At 44.0% G+C, this 26,540-nt stretch overlaps 2 protein-coding genes and 1 pseudogene across 4 annotated transcripts in view; 1 reads left to right on the top strand and 2 right to left on the bottom strand.

Moving 5' to 3' along the window:
* Positions 1-2,568: 2,568 nt before the first annotated feature.
* On the bottom strand, positions 2,569-12,335 carry DFFA (DNA fragmentation factor subunit alpha). Of its 2 annotated transcripts, XM_081057669.1 has the most exons (7): positions 12,078-12,335; positions 10,142-10,303; positions 8,705-8,847; positions 5,067-5,256; positions 4,682-4,833; positions 3,801-3,914; positions 2,569-3,273 (listed from the first exon to the last, which is right to left on the bottom strand). In XM_081057669.1, exons 1-7 carry the CDS (start codon positions 12,211-12,213, stop codon positions 3,229-3,231), a joined length of 942 nt encoding a protein of 313 aa, XP_080913795.1. In that variant the 5' UTR covers positions 12,214-12,335; the 3' UTR covers positions 2,569-3,228. The 2 variants fall into 2 exon arrangements, with proteins under 2 accessions (XP_080913795.1, XP_080913794.1); XM_081057668.1 differs by lacking the exon at positions 2,569-3,273 and having other exon boundaries at positions 3,545-3,914.
* Positions 12,336-13,868: 1,533 nt separating this feature from the next.
* The window catches only part of PEX14 (peroxisomal biogenesis factor 14), a 124,375-nt gene continuing 111,703 nt past the window's right edge, over positions 13,869-26,540 (top strand). The window contains exon 1 of the mRNA XM_081057664.1: positions 13,869-13,969. Within this exon, the coding sequence (XP_080913790.1) occupies positions 13,934-13,969 (36 nt within the window). The 5' untranslated portion in view covers positions 13,869-13,933. The remainder of the gene's footprint in view (positions 13,970-26,540) is intronic.
* On the bottom strand, positions 23,340-24,965 carry LOC308500883 (U2 snRNP-associated SURP motif-containing protein-like; annotated as a pseudogene). The gene has a single exon. The product of its transcript is annotated as a U2 snRNP-associated SURP motif-containing protein-like (transcript).

The raw sequence follows: 26,540 nt of genomic DNA, 5'->3' as shown, positions 1-26,540 counted from the left end.
AACTGCTGTGGCTACGCAAGCAGAAAACGGGGGCCAGCAAGAAGATGGTGGCTGAGCTAGCAAGAGCAGAGTGTGGATTGCGGATTGCAGAGAAGCGGACGGCAGGTTGCAGATAGTGTGGCTCCTGCTTCCTGTGTCTCCAACCCAGCAAGAATATAGTGGTGTGACTCCCCTACCTCTGGCTCCGTGGGTGTTCCTTTTTGGCCTCACCATGTCCTGCGTTCTTATGTGGGGAGCGGGAGCTGAGACCCCGCCTGACAGTCTTATTTTCGGGGAAACATGGTAGTAAGCTAGAGGAAAAGCTAGAACATTTTGGTTATAGTTCTTATAATATGGTATTGGAAAGTACTGAAGAAAATCCAGTATCTATGCATTAACCTGTTGGTTCACTTCCTAACTGTGCAAGTGTTGTCCGATTTAATTTGCTCAGATAGCTAGCTTTAAGATTCTGCAAACTGAAAATTCCATGCACGTCCTGGGAAGGGAGTCTGCTCTCCTCACTGGAGGCTTTCAAATAGGAGGTAGGACCCTACCATCAGCTGTGCACAGGACTCTGGCAGTGGGTGGGTGTTCAGACTAGACCATTTTCAAGGTCCTGGAAAACCTCAAGTAATAAAAGACATAACCAAAGTAATTTAAGGGAGAATCCTCCAAATAACATGTTGAAAAACCCTGAAGGCAAGAAAAAAAAGATAATTAGGAGATTAAACAATCTGGTTAGTAAAGGCATATTAGTAATTCTTGTGTTAATAGAGGTTTTTTTCTTTCTTTTGGCAGATAACTATTATTCCTTTCCCTTTGGAAAATGAAAAATCCATTCTTTTTTTCCTTGTGCTTTTACCCAGAAATTAAAGGTTGGTAAGTGGTAATTAGCCCAGCTCCTGTCAAAGCCAATTGCCTAATGGGGACCGACATTTGACTTGAGTTGAAAGAATGGAATATGGCTGACGTAGAGTTCATTACTCCCAGCTGCTTTCTTTGACATTCTTTTCTCCTGCGAAGAACCAGCATGCCCTGCTCTCTGTCCTATTTTTAGACATATTGCTTTGCTGCTCCGTTTCTATTTCAGAAGGCCTGGAGGCACGTGGTGGAGGGAAGGTAAATGGTTACCAGGGGCAATGTAATGTGATTGCAACGGCTCTTACTACACATTTGGGCTGGAGTTTGCAGGCTCAGGTCTCTGCCCTAGAGACCCATCAGTAGGACCCTCCTAAGGATATTCCAGTGTCCGCTCCCACCCCCCTCTGCCCCTGGGGAAAGGAAAGGGAACCACTCGCTATAGTCTGCGAGGTCCTGTGCTTTCTCCCACGTCATTTAACCCTTTCAATCTTGGGGCCTTAGACTAACCTTCCATTTTTGGAAACTAAGGTCCCCAAAGGTTAGACTTAACATGGGGTTGTCTCCCTCCAAACGCATAGTACTTTTCCCATTATCCTATGCAGCTGCGATGCTTGGTGTTTCAAGTACAGAATACCAATAGCCAGGCCAGTCAACTAAAGCCTACTGTGTGTTTGTCAGAAGTCATTTAAGAAAACGTCTTTAGTTCAGCAAGGCAAAGATGAGGACGCCAATATAACAGGAATAGATGCCATCTGTAGCTTCCATTATATTGTGCCAACTACAGTTGTGCTCACGAGGCGGATTTACCTCTTACCCCACCAGTGCAATGAGTGCACTTAGAAATCTTTTGGCAATTATGTTGCGGATGTATCCGGCCTTTTCCAGTGGGAGTCCAATTTACTACATTGGTATAACAAACCCAGTAATCTGGATGTGGAATAGAAAAGAGTGTGTGGATCTAAAAAGACAATATAAGTAGAAGGAGCACTGGAATTAGCACCAGAAGACCTGCCCTTGAATACTGCCCCTGTGTCCCCTGCCCCCAGCCTTGTAACATGAGGAAAGTCACTGAACCTTGCTGAGCACAGCTTTGCTCATATGTGAGAGACGACAAACCCTGCCTTGCTGTTTTGTGAGGCGCCAGGGTGGCAGGTACTAGCCCGTGGTTGGCTGCAAACTGCCATAGAAATCCTCAGCTGGCATTCCTGCCCCTTCAGGGGCATTTTGAAAACGTGGGGCTGCTTTTAGTTGTCTGTCTCAATACCTGAAAGTCACTACTGGCATTGAGCGCGTGGGGGTAGGGGTTGGGATGTGAGCCTTCCCCAAATGCACAGCCAAGTCCACGAAATGAAGAATCGTCGTCCTGCGTGACTTCTGAACATCGTGCTTTTATATGGCATTTATATGGATGAAACCCTATTCCAAATTGTCGCAGCCTAAAACCAAGTTCTGTGCTATATAGAAACAAAGTATTTTTTCTCAGTTTTAATGTTCCCTGGATTTTTCAAGAATGCAGCTACCTTGTCCTACAAAGATAGATGTTATTTTGTCCCGAATGTCACTGATTGGGGAAATGGCATTACAAAGGGGAATGCTGTTTTCCTGGTATTTGAGTCGACAGTCTACACACTGGTGCCTGGCGGCCTCTGTCACATTCACGTGTAAGTACAAACATCTGACAGCTTCACCGTGTCACTCACTGGGAAAGTCAGGTCCAGACAGAGACATACTGAGACATGTGCCATTTTATTGGAAAGAATTTTCCTTTTGCTTCTTCTGAACTATTACACTTGGGGTATTATGCCACGGCTTTTGAAAGGACGCATGTAGGTAGGTTATCGGCCCTGACTGCCATTTAGGGATCATTAAAAAGGCATTACAAAATATGCTATTAAAAAAGGAAATGTTGGGGCTGGTGAGTGAGAACCAGGGGTGTCAGGCATTAGTGAAAGGGTGCTAAGTACGTGTGAGTTCTCCCTGAAAGTCACAGAAGGAAACACTTCTTTTTGTTCTGTTTTGGGCACCCTCCCTTGTCCCAGACCTTACTGTTATATTGCATTGCTTGTTAATTAGCCAATCTATCTCATACTAGCATTCCATTTCCGTCTAAGCATGCTTAAAGAAAGTCAAATGAGCCAGTGATTATCCATCCTCTTTTCCTTGCAAGGAGAGTGTATTGTAGGTTACAAAACCTGAAGAATGAGTTTGTACAAGAACAGGAGGAATGTAAACCAGAAGTCTGGCTTTGCACCCAGAGAGACTTGGAGTCAGATCACATAGAAATCGACGTAATGAGCTTTTATACCCCCTGCTGATAAAACGTATTAGAAAACTGAAGACTTTCAGATACAATTTCACAATCCTGAAGTAGATATTAGAAATGGTGAATTAGGCGCCCCGTACGTCCTGGTGGTCTGCAAACTCAACCTGTGCCTTTAAACAAACAAAACAGTTCATTAACTCGAGAAAACAAGTTTGTGACTCTCATCAAAACTATTATGACACCTTCTCTACCATCGTTGTTGAAATTCTGCATTTCTATCTTTAGAACACGGATAGTCTGAAATATGACAATTTCTTTTCACTGCCCTTCACAATGATTTTTAAACAGAGAACATAAGGCCCTGTCATTAGAGGAGGTGGGATGTCGTTGGTGTAGCTGTATCGTTCGAAACCGGGAGCAGGCACATGTTGAGATCTGGAGTGGCCTTCCTGGAGGGGGCACGAGCCAGTGTCGCAACCTGTCCAGGGGAAGGGCTCTAGCAGTGGGCACAGGAGGAGTGGGTGGCTCCAAAGGCCGCTGGGATTATAACCGAGGACACACACCAAGGCCGCAGGCTTCGGCCTATTTCCAGCTACAGCCCTGGAGGGTCTTGTTTGGCTCGTTTGGGACTCGGCAGCTCTCCAGGCAGCGAATTTCTCCTCGCTGAAACGTTCCTGAGAGAATGCAAACTCTGTACCTGCTGGAGACGCAGGCTCAGCTCCTGGTTACAGGCCTGTTGGACAGTTTCCGCCTTCTTCACGTCCCAGTTCAGAGCAACAGCCAGTGCTCTGGGGGCCTCCCTGGTGACCAGCTGCGGCAAGAATAAGAAGCACTGAGAACCACCACCTTGGCACTCCTGGCCACTGCTCCCATGGTTTTCTTTAAGGGACAGAGGTCAGGCAAGATCAGTTATGTCTTTATGCTGAAATGCCAGGTCCCCTTCATTATTAAATTGTCACAGGCCTTTTCTTATCACACAGGAGCAACAGGAAAGGATCTTTGGAACAAAGTTTACTTGGAGTAACCATACAGTACTCCACGTACAGGAAATTTAGCCACGGTCGTCAGTAGTTTCCTTCCCTTCTAGCTACAGCGGGGAGGTACTTGGGATGGGGACAAAGGCGAAGAAGAGGAAGTAGACCCCGTGAAAGGTTCCCTTCGTCAAGCTTCTAGTTCCCTGCCCTTACAGCCAGCGCGAGACGATCCCCTCGGGTGTGCCTTTCCCTCTGGTATTTTCTGTGCCTCAGCCGCCTGTCAATCAACCCTCTTCAGCCCCTGATAGGACCAGAAGCCACGTCAGAAGCTTGAGCCCTGCCATTCCTCCCTGTCAGCGCTAGTCTCTTCATTACCCACTTTGGGTCAGACAGTAATGTTTGATGATCTGAGGGAGGACACACATCCATTTTGTTTAAGCTGTTTTGATTTAGATTATATGAGATGTTCGTACACGCTCTGGCATATGATAGGCAAACCAGCAGCTAAGATTCAGGCTCTGCAGAGGTGAAAAAGCTCCCATACAGGCCTCTCGGCCTACCCTACAGCTCCAGGGAAGTCGCAGGGTCCCTGGTTGTCGCCCACCTCCAAATCCTGACTCGACAGACTCAGCTCGGGGGCAGCCTTCTCCTGCAGCGCAGTAAGGACCTGGCTGGGCAGGGCTGTTTCGGAGGAGCGCTCTCTGCTCATACCCGTGTCAACTGCGTCCCCCTCGTCCCCGAAGCCTGCGTTGGACTCTGCAAAGCAGACGTGAGATGGGGATCAGCACGCAGTGTTAACACACAGCCACACAGACAACCAGCCAGAGGACACAGCGGGGCAAGGCAGAGACCTGTCATTGAAGATGCCAGCAACTGTGGCTTCACTGTCTGACTGACTACATTACGAACATTCGGTTCCCTCTCAAGGAGAGGCTCAACAGACACTGAGTTCTTGGGGGGAAGTCCCCAGCCAACGAGACGAGACGTACCTTGCTGCTTTGACAACACGCAGCCCTCCTTCTCCAAAGCCCGGAGGTAGAGCTCCAGGAGCTGTTTGGACTGACGGGTTTCCTCTCTCTGGTCGAGCACATGCAGGAGAGTGTTCTGGAGCCCCTGGACGGTGACACAGCTCTGGCCTAGTTCCTGAGCCAGGTCTGAACATGGAACATCGACGAGCACCTAGCAAACAAATGCAGACTTCAGGAACCCTAGTGTACTTTCTGAACATGCTGTTATAATACATCTTCAAACACATCATTTTCGGACTCATTTCATCTGTTTCCCAAAGTTACCTAATATGGCTGCCTAAGAGTCAAGAGAGAGGCATGTCAGTTTTTTCAGTTTTCCTCTGGTCAAAAAAGGATGCCTTACTGCCTCATTAAAAACTAAACCAAATCCTGATATTAAAAAAACCCAATTGTATGGAATACAGAGGAGGTGTATGATCATTTTTACAATGAATCAATATGAGGTTGTTCTAAGCAAGTTATTCTAATGCTTTTAACCTTAAACACTTTTATTATACACGTCCATAGTGTTACGAGACTATTTTTTAAATATAAACTATACTAAGCTTTTAAATAACGTTTTCTGTCTGTGAACTAAGAGAGACCTCACTTACTATATCCTAAATCTGCTGTAAGGATCATTTTTAAGAAGGCTTATTCTTTTGGCATAGGCAGCACTCGATTAAAAATAGTCTTCATAAGAGAAGGATCAAATTGTTGAAATTCCTGGAGAGTGATTCTAAACTCAGTGGCACTTTAGAATCGCTATGAAGCATCATAAAAACTACAATAATAAGTTTGCTTTTCTTGAGCACTTACTATGTACCACTGAGACAGATGTAAAACGCTCAGAACAGAAAGTGACAAGGAGGGCTACAAGGAAAGGTGACAAGGACAAGCTGGAGGAAGGCTATTTTTGAGTGGGTGGCTTTTAAAGTTATTTTTAACTTGCATACTGCATCGATTTTTAAACTAGTGATATTCATACGTTCACAATGTTCAAAATTCAAGAGGTACAAACCTTATGAGGTAGGTACTGGTATTGCCCCATTTTGCAGATGATGAAAATGAGGCAAGAAAGCTTAGGAACTTGCTAAGAATCACAGCGGCTCTCAGTTCTATTCTTCATGACCCTGTATGATCGGTCCCTTCCCTCCCACCTGTTCACTCCACCAGCAGTCCTGGCCATGGTGGGGTCTTTTCGTTATCCGCCATGGCCAGCCTCTGCCGGCTTCCTTTAAGTGTCCTAAACTTCCCTATGGAGCCTAGCTGTCAGGGCTCAAGCCCAACTTCCTCTGACGTCCCTCTTTTCCTAAGGCCTGTGGCGTTCCTTCCTTAGGCTAAGGATATATGGTAACATGTTAGTCTGTTGGGATGGAGACGGATCTCGTGACCCCTTTCTGATTCTTCAAAAAGAAAAAGACTCAAGCTGGCTTTTGCCTTCCCTCTGCCTGGAACACTCTGGCTCCACCTTGGCCTCCAATTCTCAGCTTTATCGTCACCTCTTAGGAACTGGCCAGTGTTCATCAACTGCTCTTCTGTAAATTTATTCTATGGACAAACGTGCAAAATGACAGTGGTCTAGCTTCATCTAGAACAGGAAGACTGATAACCCAAATGTCCACCGGTGGGGAGACTCATTAAATAAACCATGGCACATACATGAAATGGAATACTATACAGTGGTCAAAAAGAACAAGGGTGTCTTATATACTGATCTGGAATGCTCTCCAACTTTTCTTTAAAAACAGCATAGATATGCTTCCATTTGTGTAATACTGAGGAAGAGGAGAAAAAATATATGTATGTACAGGTCTGATAATGAAGTCCACGAACTGGATATCAGAGGGATTCTTCATTATGAATTTGTACCAACTGGACAGTTAACCAAGTTTACTATTTGGAAGTGCGGAAAATGCTGCATGAAAAAGTTAGGCGACCTGAACTTTTCGCCAATGATTCATGGCTCTTACAACACAACAATGCACCAGCTCACAGGGCACTGTCTGTGAGGGAGTTTTTAGCCAGTAAACAAATAATTGTATTGGAACACCCTCCCTACTCACCTGATCCGGCCCCCAATGACTTCTTTCTTTACCGGAAGGTAAAGGAAATCATTGAAAGGAAGACATTTTGATGACATTCATGACATTAAGAGAAATACGATGATAGCTCTGATGGCCATTCCAGAAAAAGAGTTCCCGAATTGTTCTGAAGGGTAGACTAGGCGCTGACGTCAGTGTACAGCTTCCCAAGGGGAGTATTTCGAAGGTGACCATAGTGATATTCAGCAATGAAATATGCAGCACTTTTTTAGGATGAGTTCGCGAACTTCATGTTTATATATAAAATATCTCTGGAATAGGGAACTGACACATTGGTTGTCTCCAGGAAGGGTGACCTAGATAGCTCGAGGTAGGAGTCAGACTTTCCTGTCTATCCTTTTCTCCTCCCAAACAACTTTATTGAGATAAACCATACAATTCACCCATAAACCCACTGAATAAACCCACTGAAAGTGTACAATTCAGTGGGTTTTAGTATATTCAGAGCTGTGCAATCATCACCACAATCAATTTTAGAACATTTTCAGCACCCCGTACCTATTAGCAGTCACTCCCTAATTCTCCTCAAAACTCCCCCCCAATCCTAGCCCCAGGCAACCATGAATCTACTTTCTATTACCACAGACTGTGTATTCTGGCCTTTCCATGATAAATACAAAGTAGGTGACCTTTCATGTCTGGCTTCTTTCCCTTAGCCTAATGTTTTCAAGGTTTATCCATGTTGTAGCATGTTTATCCATGTTTCATTCCTTTTTATGGAGGAATAATATTCCATTGCCTGGATATATCACTTTTTATTTATTCATCAGTCAGTGGGACATTTGGGCTGTTTTCAGTTTTTGGCTACCTGGAGATCCTTCCATACCTCTCGGATTTTTTAAACATGCACATGTATTCATATTATTTACTGAAAATAAATAGATAAATGTATAAAATAACCCAAAGGTCACCTCCGTGTAGGGGCCTTCCTTAATCTCCCCATTACTGTCGGCACAATGCTTGGTCTCCTACGTTTCTTGTTTTGTTTGCCTCCTTCCATCAGAATTCGAGTCCCATCAGAGCAGGGAGTGTGTCTGCCTTGTTTATTACTGTCCCCCCAGCGTACAGAGCCATGGCCGACAGGGCAGGGGCTCAATAAGTCTACTTTAAATTAACACATTGTTATCCCAATGTTACTGGGGAGGAAACACAAGCAGAGAAGCTGAGTTCCTGGCTCAAAGTCACAGGGATGGAGCCGGGGTTTAATCCAGTCACTCTGACTCCACCCTCTCCGGCTGTCCATCCTGAAGCTCCACGGTGGCCGCAGTAGGGCTGGGGAGGTCTGGGCAGCTGTATTTCTACAAAGCTCCACAGGCTGATTCTGATGGAGGTGAAGGCAGAAAAATTCCTACTCTACGTGAGAGAGTCAGAAAATGAAGAATCTGGGGTGTCATTTAGGAAGTATTCCAAAATTAAGAAATAATGAAAGTATTATGGCCAGATGCCTGGGAACTGAGAAACGGCTCGGGGCGGCAGAGGCCAGCTGAGGGGCTGTGAATTAAGGAGGAGGCTTACTTGCAGGTCCTCCTCTGACAGGAGGATGATGCTTGATAGATCTTCTTTCAGCTGCCTGGCCACATTCTTCCACTTCAGCTCTGCCCCGCTGTCAGTTTCATCTACAGCGAAGGACTCTTGGGAAATCCAGGAAGTGCCTCCGTCTGATATAGAGGGGAAACTTCCAGTCACAGTCACGTTACCTTGAAGTGCTGTTTTCACCTTCTCCCCCAACACAGCCCATGGGAAGGTCCGTACATCCTTCCAACTGACCGATTAGAACAATTTCAAGGCAGAAGGAAGCAACTTCTCTCCAGGATTTATAGGAAAGCCGAGCCCCATCGAGGACCTTAATTTTCCCTCTTCTTCCACCTTCAATGTATTTCTGTATGAAACTGCTCTTTATTCTTTTATGGAAACAAGGTACTTAAACCCAACCTGTGGTCGTGCACACCCAGATCCCAGCACACCTCCCTCGGGGTTAGTTTTTGTGTCTTTGGCTGTGTGGTTTTTGGATCCAAAAACAATCATTCTCAGTAGCACTTCTGTGCCTGTGGATTGGTCCTATCCTTGATTGGAGGACCTGTGGCTACTCCTTGCTGTCCCTAGGGCCCGAGTGCATAGGTGGCTGGTGGAGCCGTTGCCGAAGGGTGACTTCCCCAATTTAGTGGCATGAGGACTTTCCTCAAGACACTTCTTTAGCTTGTTTATCCTTGTTCATCAGTGTTGGTTCCCTTTGTATCTCCAGTGATAATAATGGTGACAGGTAACATTTACTGAGCCCTCGCTGTGTGCCAGGTAAGATTGAAATGCTTTCTATCTGTGGTTTTCAAATGGGAGTGGTTTTGCCTCTTCTCCCTTCCCCGCCCCACCCCCAGGAGACATTTGACAATGTCTGGAGGCATTTTTGGTGTCACAGTTGGGGTGAGGAGATGCTATTGGCACAGGCCAGGGATGCTGTTAAACTTCCCACAGTGCACAGGACGGTCCCATCAGAGAACCCTCCAGCCCACAATGCCAGTGGGTAGCACTGTTGAGAAACCCTGGTTTGACACGTCTTATGTTCTATTGTCCTTACAACAATCCTAGGAGACAGGTACCATAATCGTCTCAACAAGGTGCTGAGAAGTCAGGTAACTTGGCCAAGGTCACATGGCTGGTAAATGGCAGAGCCAGGATTCAGATGGGGCAGCCTGACCCCACTTCAGCACTGATAATGGCCACGCTGCATTTCAGTTGCTGTCAGTCTGGGAGTTATTTGAGAACTGGGCCCGTGTCTCATTCGTCTTCACCCCCAGACTCAGCACTATACCTGGCATACAGAAGGTACTCAGAAACATTTGCTGCATAAATGCTTAATGAGCCAGACAAAGAGTAACCAAGTGCCTGGACAGTAAAATCCATCAGAATGGATGTCGTATTGCACAGATCATTTTATACACGGCTAACATTGCTTACCTGAGTTGCTGTACGCCCACTTCTCATTACTGGCCAATGCCACAAACTTAGTATTGGAAGGCAGACACAGAAAGTAATCGTCGTCATCCACTATGGTGCCATCCTCTGCCAGGACCAGGGTGACTGGTGCCAGGGACTTATCAATGGCCAGGATGTCACAGGCTGAGAGGAATGAAATAGTTGGCAATTGACAAGTATCCGTGAGGAAATTACCTCTATCCTTGTACTCTCCACTATGTATGCCCTAAGAGCCTAGCAGAATTCCTGGTAGGGAATAATAACTAGTCACAACCACAAATATTCTTCCCACGTGCCTGATACTGTTCTAAGTGCTTTTCTGTATTTATATAGTATTTAATCTCATAACAATCATATAAGGTAGGTACTATCATTAGCTCATTTTACAGACATCAAACTCAAGGCTCAGAGAAGTTAAGGAACCTGTCCAAGATCACACAGTGAGCAACAGAGCAACAGATTTCACCCACATAGTCTGGCTCCTGAAAACGTGTTTCCTGCACTATACAGCTGTATTAGCAGGCACTCGAGCCTTTGCTGGGATGAACAACAAACCAAAGTCTGATCTGATTCCTTGTAAACAAGCAGTCCATGCATTTTACTCAGTGATCATCTTAAATTCTTCTGTGTCAAATGTAAAAAAAAGTAGGGAAAAAAAGGAAATGCTTTTTGTTCTCTGTAGCATCTTTCTTTGCAGCCTTTATAACCTGCAGGAATATACTGAGGAGCAGAAGCTTGTATCAGAAGCTTTTCATCTTTATTATCACTGGGCAAGAAAGAGGCTTTGTCCAGGGCAGGTCTGTACCATTTATTTGGTGATGGCAATGCCTACAATGCTAATGGGACCAGAGGAAGCTGAGAAGCAGCTGAGAAACTACAAATATTCTTGAGTGATACTGTCTACCACCCAAATTGAACAGCAAGCCTGTGCTGAGCTCCAGAACACAAGCCCTTACACAAGCCTCTGAGCCAAGTGCAACCAGGCAATGCACCGAGGGGGACTAAACTTTATCCTAATGTCAGGAAAAAAAATCAGTAAACGTTTATATGGCAAAAGCCATGTCACTAAAGCATTCACGGTGCTTTGGCTGCTCCTGGGTGGCTGGAAGACCTGTCTGATATCTGCTGGGCTTGGTGACTCAGAGGAAGCACTAAACACTAACACACACAGTGGCCTGGGGATTGCTCACATACTTAGCAGGTAGAACTTCTTTGGATAAACAACTTATTGCCACAGGCTAATATTACTTGCAAACCATTTTTATTATCTCCTTTGAGAGTCCCACCAATCCTGGGAAGCAGGGCTGGAAATAAGAGACCCACTGTGCCTAGGAGAAAACTGAGGCTCGAGAGACGGTTAGGTGCCAAGTCAAGCAGCTAGTCACATTTTGGGACAGGGGCTCAGAACTTCTGTCAACTCTGTCACTCACATCCTCCACACTGGTCCGTAGCAACTCCCTCTTTTACTGCACAGGCACCAGCCAGAGCTGAGCGTGGAAAACCCGCCCCACCCTGCCACGGGCTCGGCTGGGGGCCCGGCACCGACTCGGAGGGCCTGAGAACCAGGAATACACTGGGCTGGGTTTGGTCCAAGACCTCTAAGGTTTTAGGCAAAGAGCCTAAGTCAAGTCCGTCTTAACCAGCATAGTGCTTCCCGTCTACCTTTCCACCACTGGGTCTTACACGAGAAAAATTAATTTGTAAATGCTTTGTACGCGTTTGTAAAGCGCTTGTAAAAGCTTTGAAACTTGTAAATCGCTACACCCACGTGAGTCATTTCTGTCCCAAGGCTCCACCCGAGCGACAGGAATCCCCACCCCGCCTCTCCTCACCCGCTTTCCCCCCGCCCGACATCCTCCCCCAGCCCCGGCCCCTCAGCTCCCTGTCCCCGAAGGCCTCGCCCGGTTCCCGCGCCAACCCTTGCTCTTCAGATCCTCGAGACAGGAGGCCGCCACGCCGTGCTGTTCGCGGCTGCGGTTGCGGCGCAGCAGACACGGCTTTAGAGCCCGATGCTCGCCGGGTTCTGGAGCTCTGTTACCCCAGGACACCTCCATCCTCTTTAGTGTGGGGCTTGATTGACTCCGGGAAATCGGGGTGGCTGGGTGCCGGCGTCCCTGACCCCTGCCCGAGGCATGCCGGCAGATGTAGTTCTCTGTAGTAAGTCACGCGTGGGACCAAGGCACGCCGGGAGATGTAGTTCTAATGGATGTCTATCACGTGTCCCCACCCCGGGGCATTCCGGGAGCTGTAGTCTGCGTGAAAAGCCGACTTTCGTTAACGTCGTGCAATGCAACCTAGGAGGTTTTTTCTACCTTATATTTAGGAGTTTCAATCGCGCGTTCACAATAAGGTCAATAGGAATTATTTTGCATTATAAAGGACAAGCAATGTGTACTCCTTGAATTGCAAGAGCACTCCTATTTGTGTGTGTGTGTATATATATGTACACACACACACACACACACACACATATATAAATGCATAATATTAATACTTAAAGGTCTGTCATTGACCTGTGTTAATTTGTATTTCCTTTCCAATCTGAAAAGACTTGTAAGATGTCCTAATCAGGCTGATTTGAAGGAAGTCAGTTTTAAAAATTGAGGAGTGTCTTGCTGAAACATAACAGAGAAGCATAAGATACTCTGACATTTCCTTTGACTTCCCTGCTTCGGCTGTGCAAATTGGGTTGGAACTCTTAACAAAATGCTTAAGTAAATAGGTTAAACATTACGGTCTCAAAGAAATCAGAGAGGAAAAGTGGACATGCGAAACACATCACTGTTTGAGATTGTCCAGATGCTGCTTTGGCAATACATTTGTCCTACTTCTGATACTGTCACTTACGGAAAAGTCTTTGTTCCCCATGAAAATCTAATATTTAAGATTAATAAAAAAAATGTCAAAACAGTTACTCGCTTAAAAAGGGGCCATGTTATGTAAACCAGAAATAATTGTCGGCCCATATTCATTCAGTCAATCTCTTTCCTATTTTGTCTACGAAAATAAATGAGTTATTATCTCATAAGAAAAGGGTAGACATTCAAAAGTGGTAGGGAGCGCGGAGGTGGGGGGAAAAGTGTTTGATAGAAGGAACTGTTAATTGAGGTGACACTTTTGAGTACTCCATAACTGATCAAAACACAACCAAAATATGAACTGATGCTTGTAACGTATGCGACCCTTTTGTGTAAATTTCACATGTACACCATTCTCTCCAAGAAGCGCCTCTTCTGTGTTCTCCTAATAGATGTGCACAGTTACCGCATTAGGCTCCTAGGTATCTGCAAGGAGTGTGTGTGTGTGTCTTTTTGGCCTGAACTTGGAAGCAGGAGTTGAGTCTTGGGTCTTTTAATTTCTAGCGCCTACCAAAGTGCCTGGCAAATAGTAGGCATTCAGTAAATGGTACTGAACTGAACTATTAATCAATTTCCAAGTTTCTTCAGTCTTTCATTTATTAAATACTTAGCGAGTCCTTACACGTGTACCCAAGGCACGTAGGGATGGGCAGTGATTTAATTCAATAAGAATAATACACATATAAGGACGCAGAAAAGACAGACCTCGGATTTTCCTGGGAAGCGTAGACCTAATGGAAACCGTGCGAGGTGATGCGGCCGTGGGAATTCCCTCCCCCGCACTTCAGCACCACTCCCCGGGGGCCCCCATCGACAGGCTCGGTTCCGGCTACTTTCGTCTGGGCGGGAGAGCGAGAGCGGAGGCACTTGGGAAAAGCCTCGCCCAGCGGCGATAGATTAGTCAGGCCTCAGAAAAATGGCGTCCTCGGAGCAGGCAGAGCAGCCGAGCCAGGTAAGGGGAGTGGGACTGCCCTGCTGTGGTCAAGGGGACCCCAGCTGGAGGGGGCGCTCGGCACGCGGCTGGAAGTGCAGTGGGAACCTCCGAAGCTTCGGATGCCGGGGGCTCTGACCTCCTGCCCCCTCCCGGGTCCCGCCCCTCCCCGGGTCCTCGCCGCCGGGCCCCTCCTCCGGTGACCCCTCTTTGGCCACATTTCCGAGCCAGGGCTCGGGGCGCCCGCCGACCCCACTTCCCGCCCGCGGGCCCCGGAGGTCCCGCTTGAGCTTGACCGGGACGGGGGCGGGACCCTTGAGGAGCCCCCAGCCGTGAGCTGCGAGGGCCCGAGGAGAGGAGTGAGAGGCTCGGTGGTTCGGGGCTGTCCCCCCGGGGGGCCCGGGTTCCGTCAGGGTTCCCGCTTCCCACAGCCTCAGCCTCCCGAGGTGGCCCCGCTGCCAGCCTCTTCGTCGTTAGTCACCTGGGCGCTTCTCTGGCCGAGTTGGGGGGTCGGAAATGTACTCGGACCCTCTGCGGGGGGAGGAGGGAGACTCACTGTCAACAACCACAGACGCCACCAGGCTTGGGGCTGAGGCTCCGTCCGTGCTTCGCAGAGCCTGGTTTTCTCGGCCAAGGGCTCCAGTCTGGCTTTTCAGCCCTTGATTCAGTGAATTCCACCCCAGTGCGGGGACCGTGAGGAGCGGGGCTCATGCCTGGACAGTCCGCTCGCAGGGAGCCGTGCGCGACAAGGCCCTGGCGGGGGCTTGTGGCCAGTGTCGAGCGGGTGGCGTGGGGATGGGGAAAGCGGAGCCCTGCGTGTACCGAGAGTATGCTTCCGTGCTGAGCGCCAAGTCCGTTTATCGTCCCGTTTAACGCTCGTGACAACCGTTATGAAGCACGGGCAATTCACCGCCATTTTGCAGAAGTGGACCTAAGAATCGGTAAATGCCCTTCCTGGTGTGTCTGCTCAAGCCTGGATTTAAATCCTGGTGCGGGACTCCACTAGTCAGCCATCCGTGTTTAACATTAATTAGGATCAGACAGAGGAAGGAGAAAATGGTTCCAGCCTGGACCTCATCACTCATCTCTCACCTCCTGGAAACGTCTTGGACTTTCCAGCAGCCTGCTGGCCTTACCCTTCCTTCCGAGGCAGAAAACCACCCCGCAGGGTTTCGTACTGTTTTCTTCTTCACAATAAGTTGGTTGCAGACATTGCACTTAGAGGAGTTGTGTGTTCCCCAGACCAGTTTCTGCTAGCAGAGTGGCTGATTCAGAAAGGTGTCTGGATTGTAAAAACTAGGGCTGATTCCGGCCTCCTCATGGTCAGACGTCCTGGAGTGTGGGACGTCCTGAGAAGAGGGGCCCTGCTTTCTTGCTTTCCCCCCGTTAGCTCGCTGAAATGCCGAGGCCCCTCACAATTGGGTTACCTGAACTGTTACACGTTAGGAATGCCCACGGGCTGAGATTAAAGGGCCTTCTGTGACATGTGCTTTGCCAGTGCTGTGAGGATTACTGGAAATGTCACCGTTTGGATCCCAAGGATTTCCTTGGTTCTGGAAATTGCCCTCGGTACGTGGAAAGAGGGCTTGGCCAACGCTTATTTGGTTTTCAGCTCCGCTTGTCCTTTGCCCTCCTTTCCAAAGCTGGTAGAGGGGGGATTGCATCAGAATACGCTGGCAGCCTGGAGAAAAACTTGAGCTCTTCACGCCAAAGTCTGTCCCTCTAACAATAAGCTGCACATGCTTGCTTTTGAAGTGAACCAACTCTTTTTACCAGTGACTTGCCATTTCATTTTCTAGTCCTATCAACCTGCTTTTCCATTTCTCCGGTCAAAGCAAGAGTGGAATTGAAAGAACTGCTCAGAGAATTCACCCAACTCGGTGTGTATGTGGGGAGAACTGCATCACACCTGTGGGGCTGAGCCGGCGTTCTGTGTCTCTCACAGGAAGTTTGTTAGTTGACCCTGGGATACCCGTATCTCATTTCAGAAGGTTAAGGGTGAATAACCAACCCTTTTCTTCCTTTAACAGGTAGTGTGGAGCAGTGGTTAAAAGTATGGGCTCTGAAACCATCCCCCACTGGCTTAGAATCCCAGCCCCACTATTACCAGCTGTGTGATCTTGGACAAATTACTTAGCTTCCCTGACCTTAGGTCCTCCATCTGCAAAACAGGAATAAAACTAGTGCTTATCTCATGGGATTGCCCTGAGGATTAAATGAATTAACTTATTTTAGAACAGTGCGTGGCTTAGTGTCTTACCCATTATTATTATTCCATTCAATAAACTCTGCATTTTCATTCACAAATGAGCTAATCCTTTCCTCAGGCCGTATTATAACGTCTTTTGAGGTACGATTTACCATATTGGCCACCAGTCCACTAAAGATGTTCTTTATTCTGAAGTAATTTCCTCTAAATGTAAAGGAACACCCCAAATGCTGGTGTTTATTCTAGCTGTCCTTTGTGACTTTTAGATTTCAGTGACATACTTGCTTTTTCTTTCTTTTTTTCCTTTTTTTTCAGGGGAGGCGGTGTGAGGGGGTGCAGAAATATAATAAAACTCATTCAACTTAGAAATAGAGAAGTGTCCTTAAGAGTTCCTGTCTGGTACCTGAAGGCCTGGATTTCCTTCTGGCATTTTTGGTTTCAGGGTAAAGGAGAGACTGCCCTCCTTATTGCGGCCCCACCCCTTACCTTTCTGGCTTTCTAAGAGTCAAGGCTATTTATTCCGAAGCTGTTCCCAAAAGTGCCAGGAAACTTCTATGGAGAGAGTCAGGGGAGTCAGGAGTGCCACTGTAGCTACTCTCAGATTAAGCTGGGATAAACACCAGCAGTCTGGCTCTTGGTTACACGTTTGTGTGGCCAGTACCCAGACCAAGAGATCAAACATTACCAGGACCTCAGAAACGCCCCTGATGTCCCTCCATCACTGACCAGTCCCTAAAGGTTGCCCCCATTCTGACATAAAATCCATAGATTAATTTTCTCTGTTTTGAACTTTATATAAACAGAATCATAAAGTGTGTCTGGCTTCTTTCACTCAGCATTATATTTATGAGGTTCATCCATGGAACAGTTAATTGTCACTACTATATATGGTTATTACATCGTGTGAACATATTTAGCCCTTCATTTGTTATTAACCATTCTGCGCTTAATGGACATTTAGGTTGTTTCACCTTTTGGGTTATTATAATTAGTGCTGCTGTGAAAATAACATGTCTGTCTGTGAACATACATAGGCATTTCTGGTGAGCTCATCTGCCTTTTTGTTTTTCATGATAGTGATATTTAGGAGAGCACGGGCCATCTGTTTTATAGTGTCTGATGTATGGAGTTGTCTGATTTGTTTCCTCGTGTTTAGATCCAGGTTAAACATTTTTTGTGAGGATACTATATTGGTGTTAATTGTGTCCCTCTCAGTGAATCACTCCGGGAGGCATGTGATACCAGTTTGTCTCGTTTCTGAGGATAAGTTTGATGCCGGGTTAAGATGGTAGGCTCTCAGATTTCTCCATTGTAAAGATAACTTTTTCTCAGCTAGCCATTTTCTTGCATCATAGCTAACGTTTTTAATACCTTAGATATAATGTTTTATTGAGTCACAAAGTTCTAGAAAGATCTAGAATGATTCCCTAGACTTTAAATTTTTTATTTTTCAACTTTCACTGGAGTTTAACATACAGCCAGAAAGTATACAAATTATGTGCCTAGCTATATTTCTTTTTTTTAAGATTTTATTGGGGAGGGGGAACAGGACTTTATTGGGGAACAGTGTGTACTTCCAGGACTTTTTTCCAAGTCAAGTCGTTGTCCTTCCAGTCTTAGTTGTGAAGGGCGCAGCTCAGCTCCAGGTCCAGTTGCTGTTGCTAGTTTTAGGGGGCGCAGCCCACCATCCCTTGCAGGAGTCAAACCAGCAACCTTGTGGTTGAGAGGACGCGCTCCAACCAACTGAGCCATTGGGAGCTCAGCGGCAGCTGAGCTCAGCTCAAGGTGCCTGTTCAATCTTAGTTGCAGGGGGCCCTGCCCACCATCCCTTGTGGGAGTCGAGGAATTGAACTGGCAACCTTGTGGTTGAGAGCCCACTGGCCGGTGTGGGAATTGAACTGGCAGCCTTCAGAGCTCCAACCGCCTGAGCCACCGGGCCGGCCCTTAGCCTATGTTTCTTGTCGCACAGTTTCCTTGGGTCACGATCAGGGCACAGTTCAGTTGCATCTCATAGGCAGCAGCAGTCAAGGTCTTTGCCAGGGCTGTGATCTCAGAGTCTACAGGGCAATGATCGGCTTCGAGCTCATGTGGTTGTTGGCCGCATTCAGTTCCTTAACGACTGCGGACTAAGGGCCTCGGCTTGTTACCGCCTGTCAGCCAGGGGCGACCCCCAGTTTCTTGCCACGTGGACCTTCTCAACATGGCCACTTGCTTCCTAAACCCAGGAAGGGAGAGAATCTCTTACCAAATCAGACATGATATTCTTGTGTATTGTAACCGTGCACATTCAATTACATGTATCTTGTCACCTTTGCCATATTCTATTTGCTAGAAGCAAGTCGCAGGTCCTACCTACACTCAAGGGGACAAAACCAGGGCATGAATACCAGGAGATGGGGGATCATCAGTCAATGTAGAGTCTGTTCCCCACATGATTGGCTCTTGTTTGGGTCTACTATGAATATTCACGTACGAGGTGGGATGAAACAATATGGTGAATGTTTAAATAAAAAAAAAATTATTACAGTAAAAGACACATTGCCAGTAATACCCCTCAAAATACTCCCCCTTACTTCAAGCACACTTATCCCATGTTCTTGCCGCTTTCTGAAACAGTTCTGGAAGTCCTCTTTCGTGAGAGTCTTTAGTTGTACTGTCGTGGCTGCCTCGATGCCCTGAATCATTTTGGCTTTGAGGAAGAGCCAGAAGTCACATGGTGCCAGATCCACTGAATAAGGTAGATGAGGACACACTGTAATGTTTTTATTTGACAGAAATTGCTGTACTAGAAGTGACACGGAGCGGAGCGTTGTCATGATGGAGGATGATTTAGGGCACACTTTAAAACACTTTTTCTCAACCGTAGCTCACACCCGACTGCACTGAACAAGTTGAAAATTGTCACACACTGTTACTAAGATTCGTCGTGCCGCTTCCCATATTGAAGATCCCTGCCTTTCTGTTGGATGACACTCGGCAGCAGAGGTCACCATATTTTGTGATCACAACAGAAAGATTCCGTGTCACACATCGCTTCTGGTACGACAATTTCTGTCAAATAAACACATTACAGTGTGTCCTCATCCACTGGATATCATTCACTGGATCTGGCACGGTGAAATTTATGGCTCTTCCACAAAGTCAAAATAACCAGGAAAGGTAAACATTTTGAATTAATTCAGGACATCAAGGCTATTTGTGAGGACATATGTTTTCATTTTTCTTGGTAAATATCTATGAGTGGGATTGCTGTATCATATGTAAGTGTATGTTTAGTTTTATAATAAATGGTGTGTTTGCAAAGTTGTATTATTTTTTTATTCACATCAACAGTGTATGAAAGTTTCAGTTGCCCCACATCCATACCAACACTTGGCATTGTCTGTCTTTCAAATTTTAGCCATTCTAGTGAGTTTGTAGTGGTATTTCATTGTGGCTTTAATTTGTGTTTTTGTGATGACTAGTAATGTTGAACGCCTTTCCATGTGCTCATTGGTAAAGACTGAGGTTTACTTTTTCCCCTCGTATGGATAGCAGTTGTTCCACCATCATTTGTTGAACAGATTACCCTTTCTACATTGAATTATCTTGCTACCTTTGTCAAAAAACGTTGTATATACATAGATCAATTTCTGGAGTCCATTTTGTTCCATATGTCTATGTGTCTATCCTAATACAAATGAAATAGTGTCTCAGTCGCTGTAGCATTATAATCTTGAAATCAGATAGTATAAAGACTATTCACTATCAAAATTGTTTCAGCTTTGGTCCATTGCATCTGTATATAAATCTTAGAATCAGTTTGTCAATTCCTACAGAAAAGCTTGGTGGGATTTTTATTGGGATTGTGTGAAATCCATAGATTAATTTGTGGGAGAATCGACATCTTAACATTATTCATTTTTTAATTCACTAACATGGTGTATGTCTCCATTTAGGCTTTCTTTGATTTTCCTCAATAGTGTTTTATTGTTTTAAGTGTGTAGGTCATGTACACATTCTGTTAAATTTCCCACTAAATATTTCATATTTTTGACTTATTATATTTATGGATTTTATTTTTTAATTTCATTTTTAATTGTTCAATGCTGGCATATAGAAATAAAAGTGAGTTTTGTATGTTGGTCTTGTATCTGCACCCTTGTTAAACTCATAATTCTAATAGCTTTTTTGTGGATCCCTTGTTTCTCCATAGATGATAATGTCATCTGCAAATAAAGACAGTTTACATATTGCTTTCCACTTTATATATCCTTTATTTTTCTTGCTTTAGTGTACTGTCTAGGACTTCTCTAGTACAATGTTGAAAAGAATAGTGAGAGTACACATTCTTGCTTTGTTCCTCATTTTAGGGGAAATGCATTCAGTCTTTTACATTTAAATATGCTAGCTATAGTTTTTTTTGTTAGGTGCCCTTTATCAAGTGGAGGAGATTCAACTTTTATTTTTAATTTGCTGAGTTTTGTCAGGTGCTCTTTTTGCTGTTGTGTTGGTCCTATTATTTTCCTCCTTTATTCTGTTAATATGGTGATTTATGTTCATTGATTTTTTTCAAGTATTAAACCAGTCTTGCTTGTTGGGTACATTCTACTTGGTCATGATGTGTTACTATTTTTATATATTGCTGGATTTGATTTGTCAATATTTTGTTAAGGATTTGTACATTTATGTTTATGAGGGTTATTTATAGTTTTTTTGTTTTAAATTATTTAATTATGTATTTTTTAAATACATATAAAGCTATTAAACGTTTCTGTTTTTTTCTAGTGACAGTTTTGGTATGTTGTGTATCAAGGAATTTGTCCATATCATTTTAGTTGTCAAATATGTTGTTTTAAAGTTTTTCATAATATTCCCTTAATATCTTTTAAATGTAGAAATGCAGTGATTCCCCCCGCCCCCCCTTTTTTTATAAAGATTTTTATTGGGGGAAGGGGAACAGGACTTTATTGGGGAACAGTGTGTACTTCCAGACCTTTTTTCCAAGTCAAGTTGTTGTCCTTTCAGTCTTAGTTGTGGAGGGCGCAGCTCAGCTCCAGGTCCAGTTGCCGTTGCTAGTTGCAGGGGGCGCTGCCCACCCTCCCTTGAAGGACTCAAGGAATCGAACTGGCAACCTTGTGGTTGAGAGCCCACTGGCCCATGTGGGAATCGAACCGGCAGCCTTCGGAGTTAGGAGCATGGAGCTTCAACTGCTTGAGCCACCGGGCCGGCCATGATTTCCCCCCTTTTCGTTCCTAATATTGGAAATTAGTGTCTTTAAAAATGAACTTTTATTTCATTGATTTTCCTCTATTTGTAATTTTTTGTATCATTTCTTTTTTTTACATTTTATTTTATTTTATTGGGGAATATTGGGGAACAGTGTGCTCCTCCAGGACCCAATCAGCTCCAAGTCAAGTCATTACTTTCAATCTAGTTGTGGAGGGTGCAGCCCACTGGCCCATGTGGGGATCGAACCGACAACCCAGGTGTCGTGAGCAGTGAGCGCCAACCAACTGAACCAACCAGCCTGCCCTGTATCATCTATTTCTTTCCTTCTATTTACTTTGGGTTTCATTTGCTCTTATTTTTCTAGCCTCTTTTCTAAAGTCAGTACTTAAAACTGTAAATTTCCCTCTAAACACTGCTTTAGTTGCATTCCACAAATTTAGATATGTTGTGTTTTCATTTTCCTTTAGTTCAGACTGTTTTCTAATTTCCCCTGTGATTTCTACTTTGACCCGTAGATTATTTAGAAGTCTGTTGTTTCATTTCCAAATCTTTGGCAATTTTTCCAGATTTTTTTCTGTTACTGATTTCTAGTTTAATTCCGTTGTGGTCAGAGAACATACTTTGTTTGTTTTCAAATCTTAAATTTGAGATTTGTTTTGTTGTCTGTCTTGGTGAATTTTCCTCATGAACTTGAAAATAATGTATATTCTACTGTTGTTGATGGAGTGTTCCACAAATGTCAGTCAGTTTATGTTGATTGACAGTGTTATTTAAGTCTTCTGTATCTTCACTGACTTTGATAAAGGAGCAAGGATTATTAACATCTCCAACTATAATTGTGAATTTGTCTATTTTTAAAATTTTGTCTGATTTACTTCATATATTGTGAAGCTCTGTTATTGTGTGCATATTTATTCGGGGTTATTATGACTTTTTGATTGACTCCTTTATATTTGGAATGTCCCTGTTTATCATTGGTAATATCTATTCCTTTGAACTTGTCTAATGGTGTCACTACAGCTTTCTTATGCTTGGTGTTTGCGTGGTATATCATTTTTCATTCTTTGGCTTTTTTACCTATGTGTGTCTTTTTGTTTGAAGTGAGCTTTTCGAAGACAGCCTACAGCTAGGTCTTGCTTTAGCCACCCGTCCCATCTCACAGTCTTTGCCTTTTAATCGGAGTGTTTCATTTATATAGGTAACCCCTGTATTTCACGGTTGTTAGTTTCCTTAAAATGCCGTGTTATGCGAATCCGTGTTATATGAAATAAAGAACTAGTACAAAAAAGGGAGTTAGGTTCCAAAAAGTAAAAAAAAACATACTATTATATTTTTATAATTAAGAGAAATATCTTTATTAAGGCAATTTTCACCAAAAGTATAACATTAATATGTATTAAATAATGTTTTCTTCGTCATCACTACTAAGGCTTTATTTTGTTCCGTGTTGTTCAGGGATTTTTCTAATTCTCAGACCGTGTTAGAACAAAACCGTGTTATAGAAGTGCTGTAACATACGGGGGTTACCTGTCGTTGGATTTAACCTACCATCTTGCAGTTTTTAAAAATCTGTTCTTTTTTTAAATTAAAAAAAATTTTTGTTCTGTTCAGATTTTATTTGAAATCTAATTCAAATAGTCAAAGCTACAAAAGGACGTTGCTAAGTCACAACATCCTAAAACAAAACACTACTATTGCCAGCAGGTCCATTATACATATTTCTGATGAAATTCATTAGCACAACAAAAACTTCAGCTTGAGAAACAGTCACGATGGAAGTAATTTATACAATATAAAACAATGACAGGTCTACCGATGCCGTTATTCTGAGTTTACATGTACATTCACAAACATAGAAACAAAAACCCAGGAATGCTCTTTCATTTGATTTTTTTTTTTTTTAAAAAACAGACTGTTCAGGCACAAAACAAAATCGCATTTCCGATAAGTCACAGCATCTTAAAATTTATGTCAGTGTTTGTTTTTCTTTGACTTTTTATGAGACCTGTGTGGAGATCGAGACTGGGATCTGGCTGGATTTCTATCCTGATTTTTTAGGAGCTCTAGACCGTGAGCACCTAGACCTTCGAGGAGCCCTTGAACCCGATGGTGATCTTTCCTTGTTGGAGTACACTCGGCTTTTTCCTTGCCTTTTATCGAGATTCCAATTTTTCTTTATCCTTCTTATCTCTTTCTCGTTCTCTTTCTAATTCTTTTTATCTCTTTACTGTTCTGCTTGCTCCTGAAAGCTTTGGCCTGATTTTTTAGGTCTTTTTCCAGATTCTAATTCATCCTGAAACTTCATAATTTTGAGCTCGATTTCACGAAATTTAGCTCCTTTTTTCTCACTCATTTCAGAGTACTTAGAGAACTTGGACTCAGTCATTTCTTCTTTGATCGGATTAGAGTACAAATAATGTTCTTTGGATTTGGAACTTTGAGTGTCTTCTTCATCTTCACTTTCTTCTTGATTTTGATTTTCTTCTGATTCTTCATGCTGGTCAAATAACTCCCATTTAGAAGTCGTTACAGCCTGTGCTTCCACTTCAGATTCATCTACAGCTTCCCATCTTGATGAGGCAACTTTAAATATAGGTTCATTCTTCTTTGAGTCTTCAGTTGCATAAGGTGCTCCATCGAGATGGTTTTCAAAACTTTTGGTAGGGACCCACCCCATCGTCACTGGGAGCCGTGTCTATAGGAATCCCATGGACATCTTCCAGAGGTGCCCCATCAAGCTTCTCCTCAATGGGGCACCATCGAGCCCATCTGGTACATCCTCTGTCTCCTTTTCTTCAGTAATATTTACAAGTCCTAAGAAAATATTTTGTAGTTTGATCAAAAATGGTTCTGGATCAATTGCCCAATCTTCCCATGCTCTGAAGCAGGCCATTACCTGTTGCTTCAAGTTTTCAGATTAGAAATGGCCTTGAATTGTACGATAGGTAGTATTGAGGTCTGAAAATATCTGACATAACTTTGTTTCAAAATGTTTTCTGTAATGTTAAGCATTGGCAACTTCGGCTGAAGAGTTGTACAAAACATCAGAAACCAAATATAATCTGGCAATCTTTTTGGGAGGGGGTGTCTTTAAGATGGACGGTGACTCAGTATTGCAGTCCACTATTTCTTCAGCAGCTTCAGCGTTACTGAGACAGAACACCATTGCACCTCCAATATCACTTTTCCTTGGCGTTAACCCTCGCAGAATTTCTTCTAAATTGTCCCTTGGTTCTTCCTTACGTGCTTCCTTTTTCTTAGGCTCCTCTACAAAAGCTTCTGTTTCTTGCTCTTCTGACATCCCAGGCAGGTATGGATTTAATAGTGGCGGCCCTCAAAAAGATCCATTTTTGAACATACAAAAATTTTCCGTCTGCCACTTAGTTGGAGAATCTCCCTGTAGAATAAAGCTTCCACTTACAGTAAACATGGGTTGGTGTCTGGTTTTCAAATAAAAATCTGAACGTGGGATTGTTGATTTCTCTGTTCATAATCAGAGCTTCAAACATTGGCCCTTCACGTACGACATACTCGACCATGCAATGTATCGGGGCGAGCGGATTCGTTCTCAAAATCCTCCTTTTTTAGGCGGTGGTGACATGGGCGCACTGCGGTTTTTTAAGCACTCTTGGCTGCTCATTAAAAGGTGCATTAAAATTCCTGATGGAGGTGGGGGAAGCGTGTGTTCCATCTTAGAAGGTGGGATGTATATTTGATGTGGAAGAATAGACACAGCTTTACCCCAACCTAACTTCATTTCAAAAGACATAATCATCTTTCCATTTTAGTTTTTTAAAGCTCTTTCAGCATCTCTTCTATTCATAAAGGCCACAAAGCCACAATTTCTCTCTTTTGCTCTTTCTTGATCAGTTCTAGGCCACATAATTTTCACACTGGCTAATGATGCAAATCTTCCGAATTCTTGGCACAGCATTTCTTCATTCATCTGTGGGTTAATGTTTCCAACGTATAAATTAGCTGTGCTTGGATCTCCTACGTCATGTGATCCAGGTGCGTAATCCTCAAGAACAGATGATCTATTTCTTCTTGAAGGCGCATCCGTGGAACGACACTGACCTTCAGAATCTGACTGAGGTGCCTCAAATCGACTTAACCTGCCTTTTGTTTTATGTCTCTCATCACGCTCTTCTTGAGTTTGTTTCAATTCTTTGAAGAGTTCCAAATTGCTTTTTTTCTTTTCTTTCTCCCCTTTCTTCAGTGGAGGTTTTTTGGTTTCTATCACCAGAAGAGATGGCGGTCTTTCATTGGATGACTGCCTTAGAGGAGTTTTTTGATCCACAAATCTTGAAGACGGCTTATAGATTTTGCCTCTTTTTTCATCTGTTTCATGTTCTTCTTTAGCTGCATTAATGACACCTCCACACACAAATGTTTTCACTTTATTACCATCACTTCCTTCAAAAGCAGCAAGAAATTCCTCATAAATCTCGGCAGCGGCCTTTTCATCCTCCTTTTTCTTCAATTCTTCTTCCTCCTTCTTACTTAAAGTTCGCTTAGCTGTACTCATTTTTCCAATACTCAATGCTTTAAGTTTGTTTTCTGGAAGAGGTCTTGAAAGATTCTGATGAGAACCACAAAGGCTTTCTTGGCCACTTTCATTCCTATAATTCTGTTTCCTTGGGCTCTTAGGTCGTGTCCGACTTGGCCATATGCACATCACTATCTGAGGGTCCAGATGTATCCAGATGTGCATCTGAAGATCCAGATGAATGAACGTCTGATGATATGGTCTGTGAACTGGCCTGAGAGCTGCCTGACGTTTTGTCCGCCACCTTGAGCTTTGCCCCTCCTTCAGCCTTAAGTCTGTTCTTTGTTCCCTGTTTTCTTCTTTTGGATTGAATTGTTGTTTTTTTTTAGGATTTCATTTTATCTCTACTGTTGGTTTAGCTATACTTCTACTTTTTTGGTTGTTTTTTTGGTATGTTAATTGCTCTAAGGTTTACCATATGTTACTTTAAGTTACCACAGCCTACTTTCAAGTGATATTATACCAACTCACATATAATGTAAGAACCTAACAATGGTGTGCTTCTGTTTCCCCTCTCATCCATTATACTATTAGTGTCATTGATTTGACACTATGTTATAAACCCCACATATGTTATAAACTCCACAGTACATTTTAAATTGCATTTTAAAAACAGAAAATGT

The sequence above is a fragment of the Rhinolophus hipposideros genome (assembly GCF_964194185.1).
Source record: "Rhinolophus hipposideros genome assembly, chromosome: 8".
Classification (NCBI taxonomy): domain Eukaryota; kingdom Metazoa; phylum Chordata; class Mammalia; order Chiroptera; family Rhinolophidae; genus Rhinolophus; species Rhinolophus hipposideros.
The sequence above is the reverse complement of the archived record's forward strand: the minus strand, read 5'-3'. Positions and strand labels throughout refer to the sequence as shown.

What these genes read in the sequence shown, in the direction of transcription:
- DFFA (XM_081057668.1), bottom strand. Translation starts at nt 12,213, where the DNA reads ATGGAGGTGTCCTGGGGTAACAGAGCTCCAGAACCCGGCGAGCATCGG. An exon ending in GTGGGCGTACAGCAACTCAG is followed by an intron (nt 8,848 to 10,141) that starts GTAAGCAATGTT and finishes CCTCTATATCAG; the next exon opens with ACGGAGGCACTTCCTGGATT. An exon ending in TGTCAGAGGAGGACCTGCAA is followed by an intron (nt 5,257 to 8,704) that starts GTAAGCCTCCTC and finishes TTTGTTTGCTAG; the next exon opens with GTGCTCGTCGATGTTCCATG.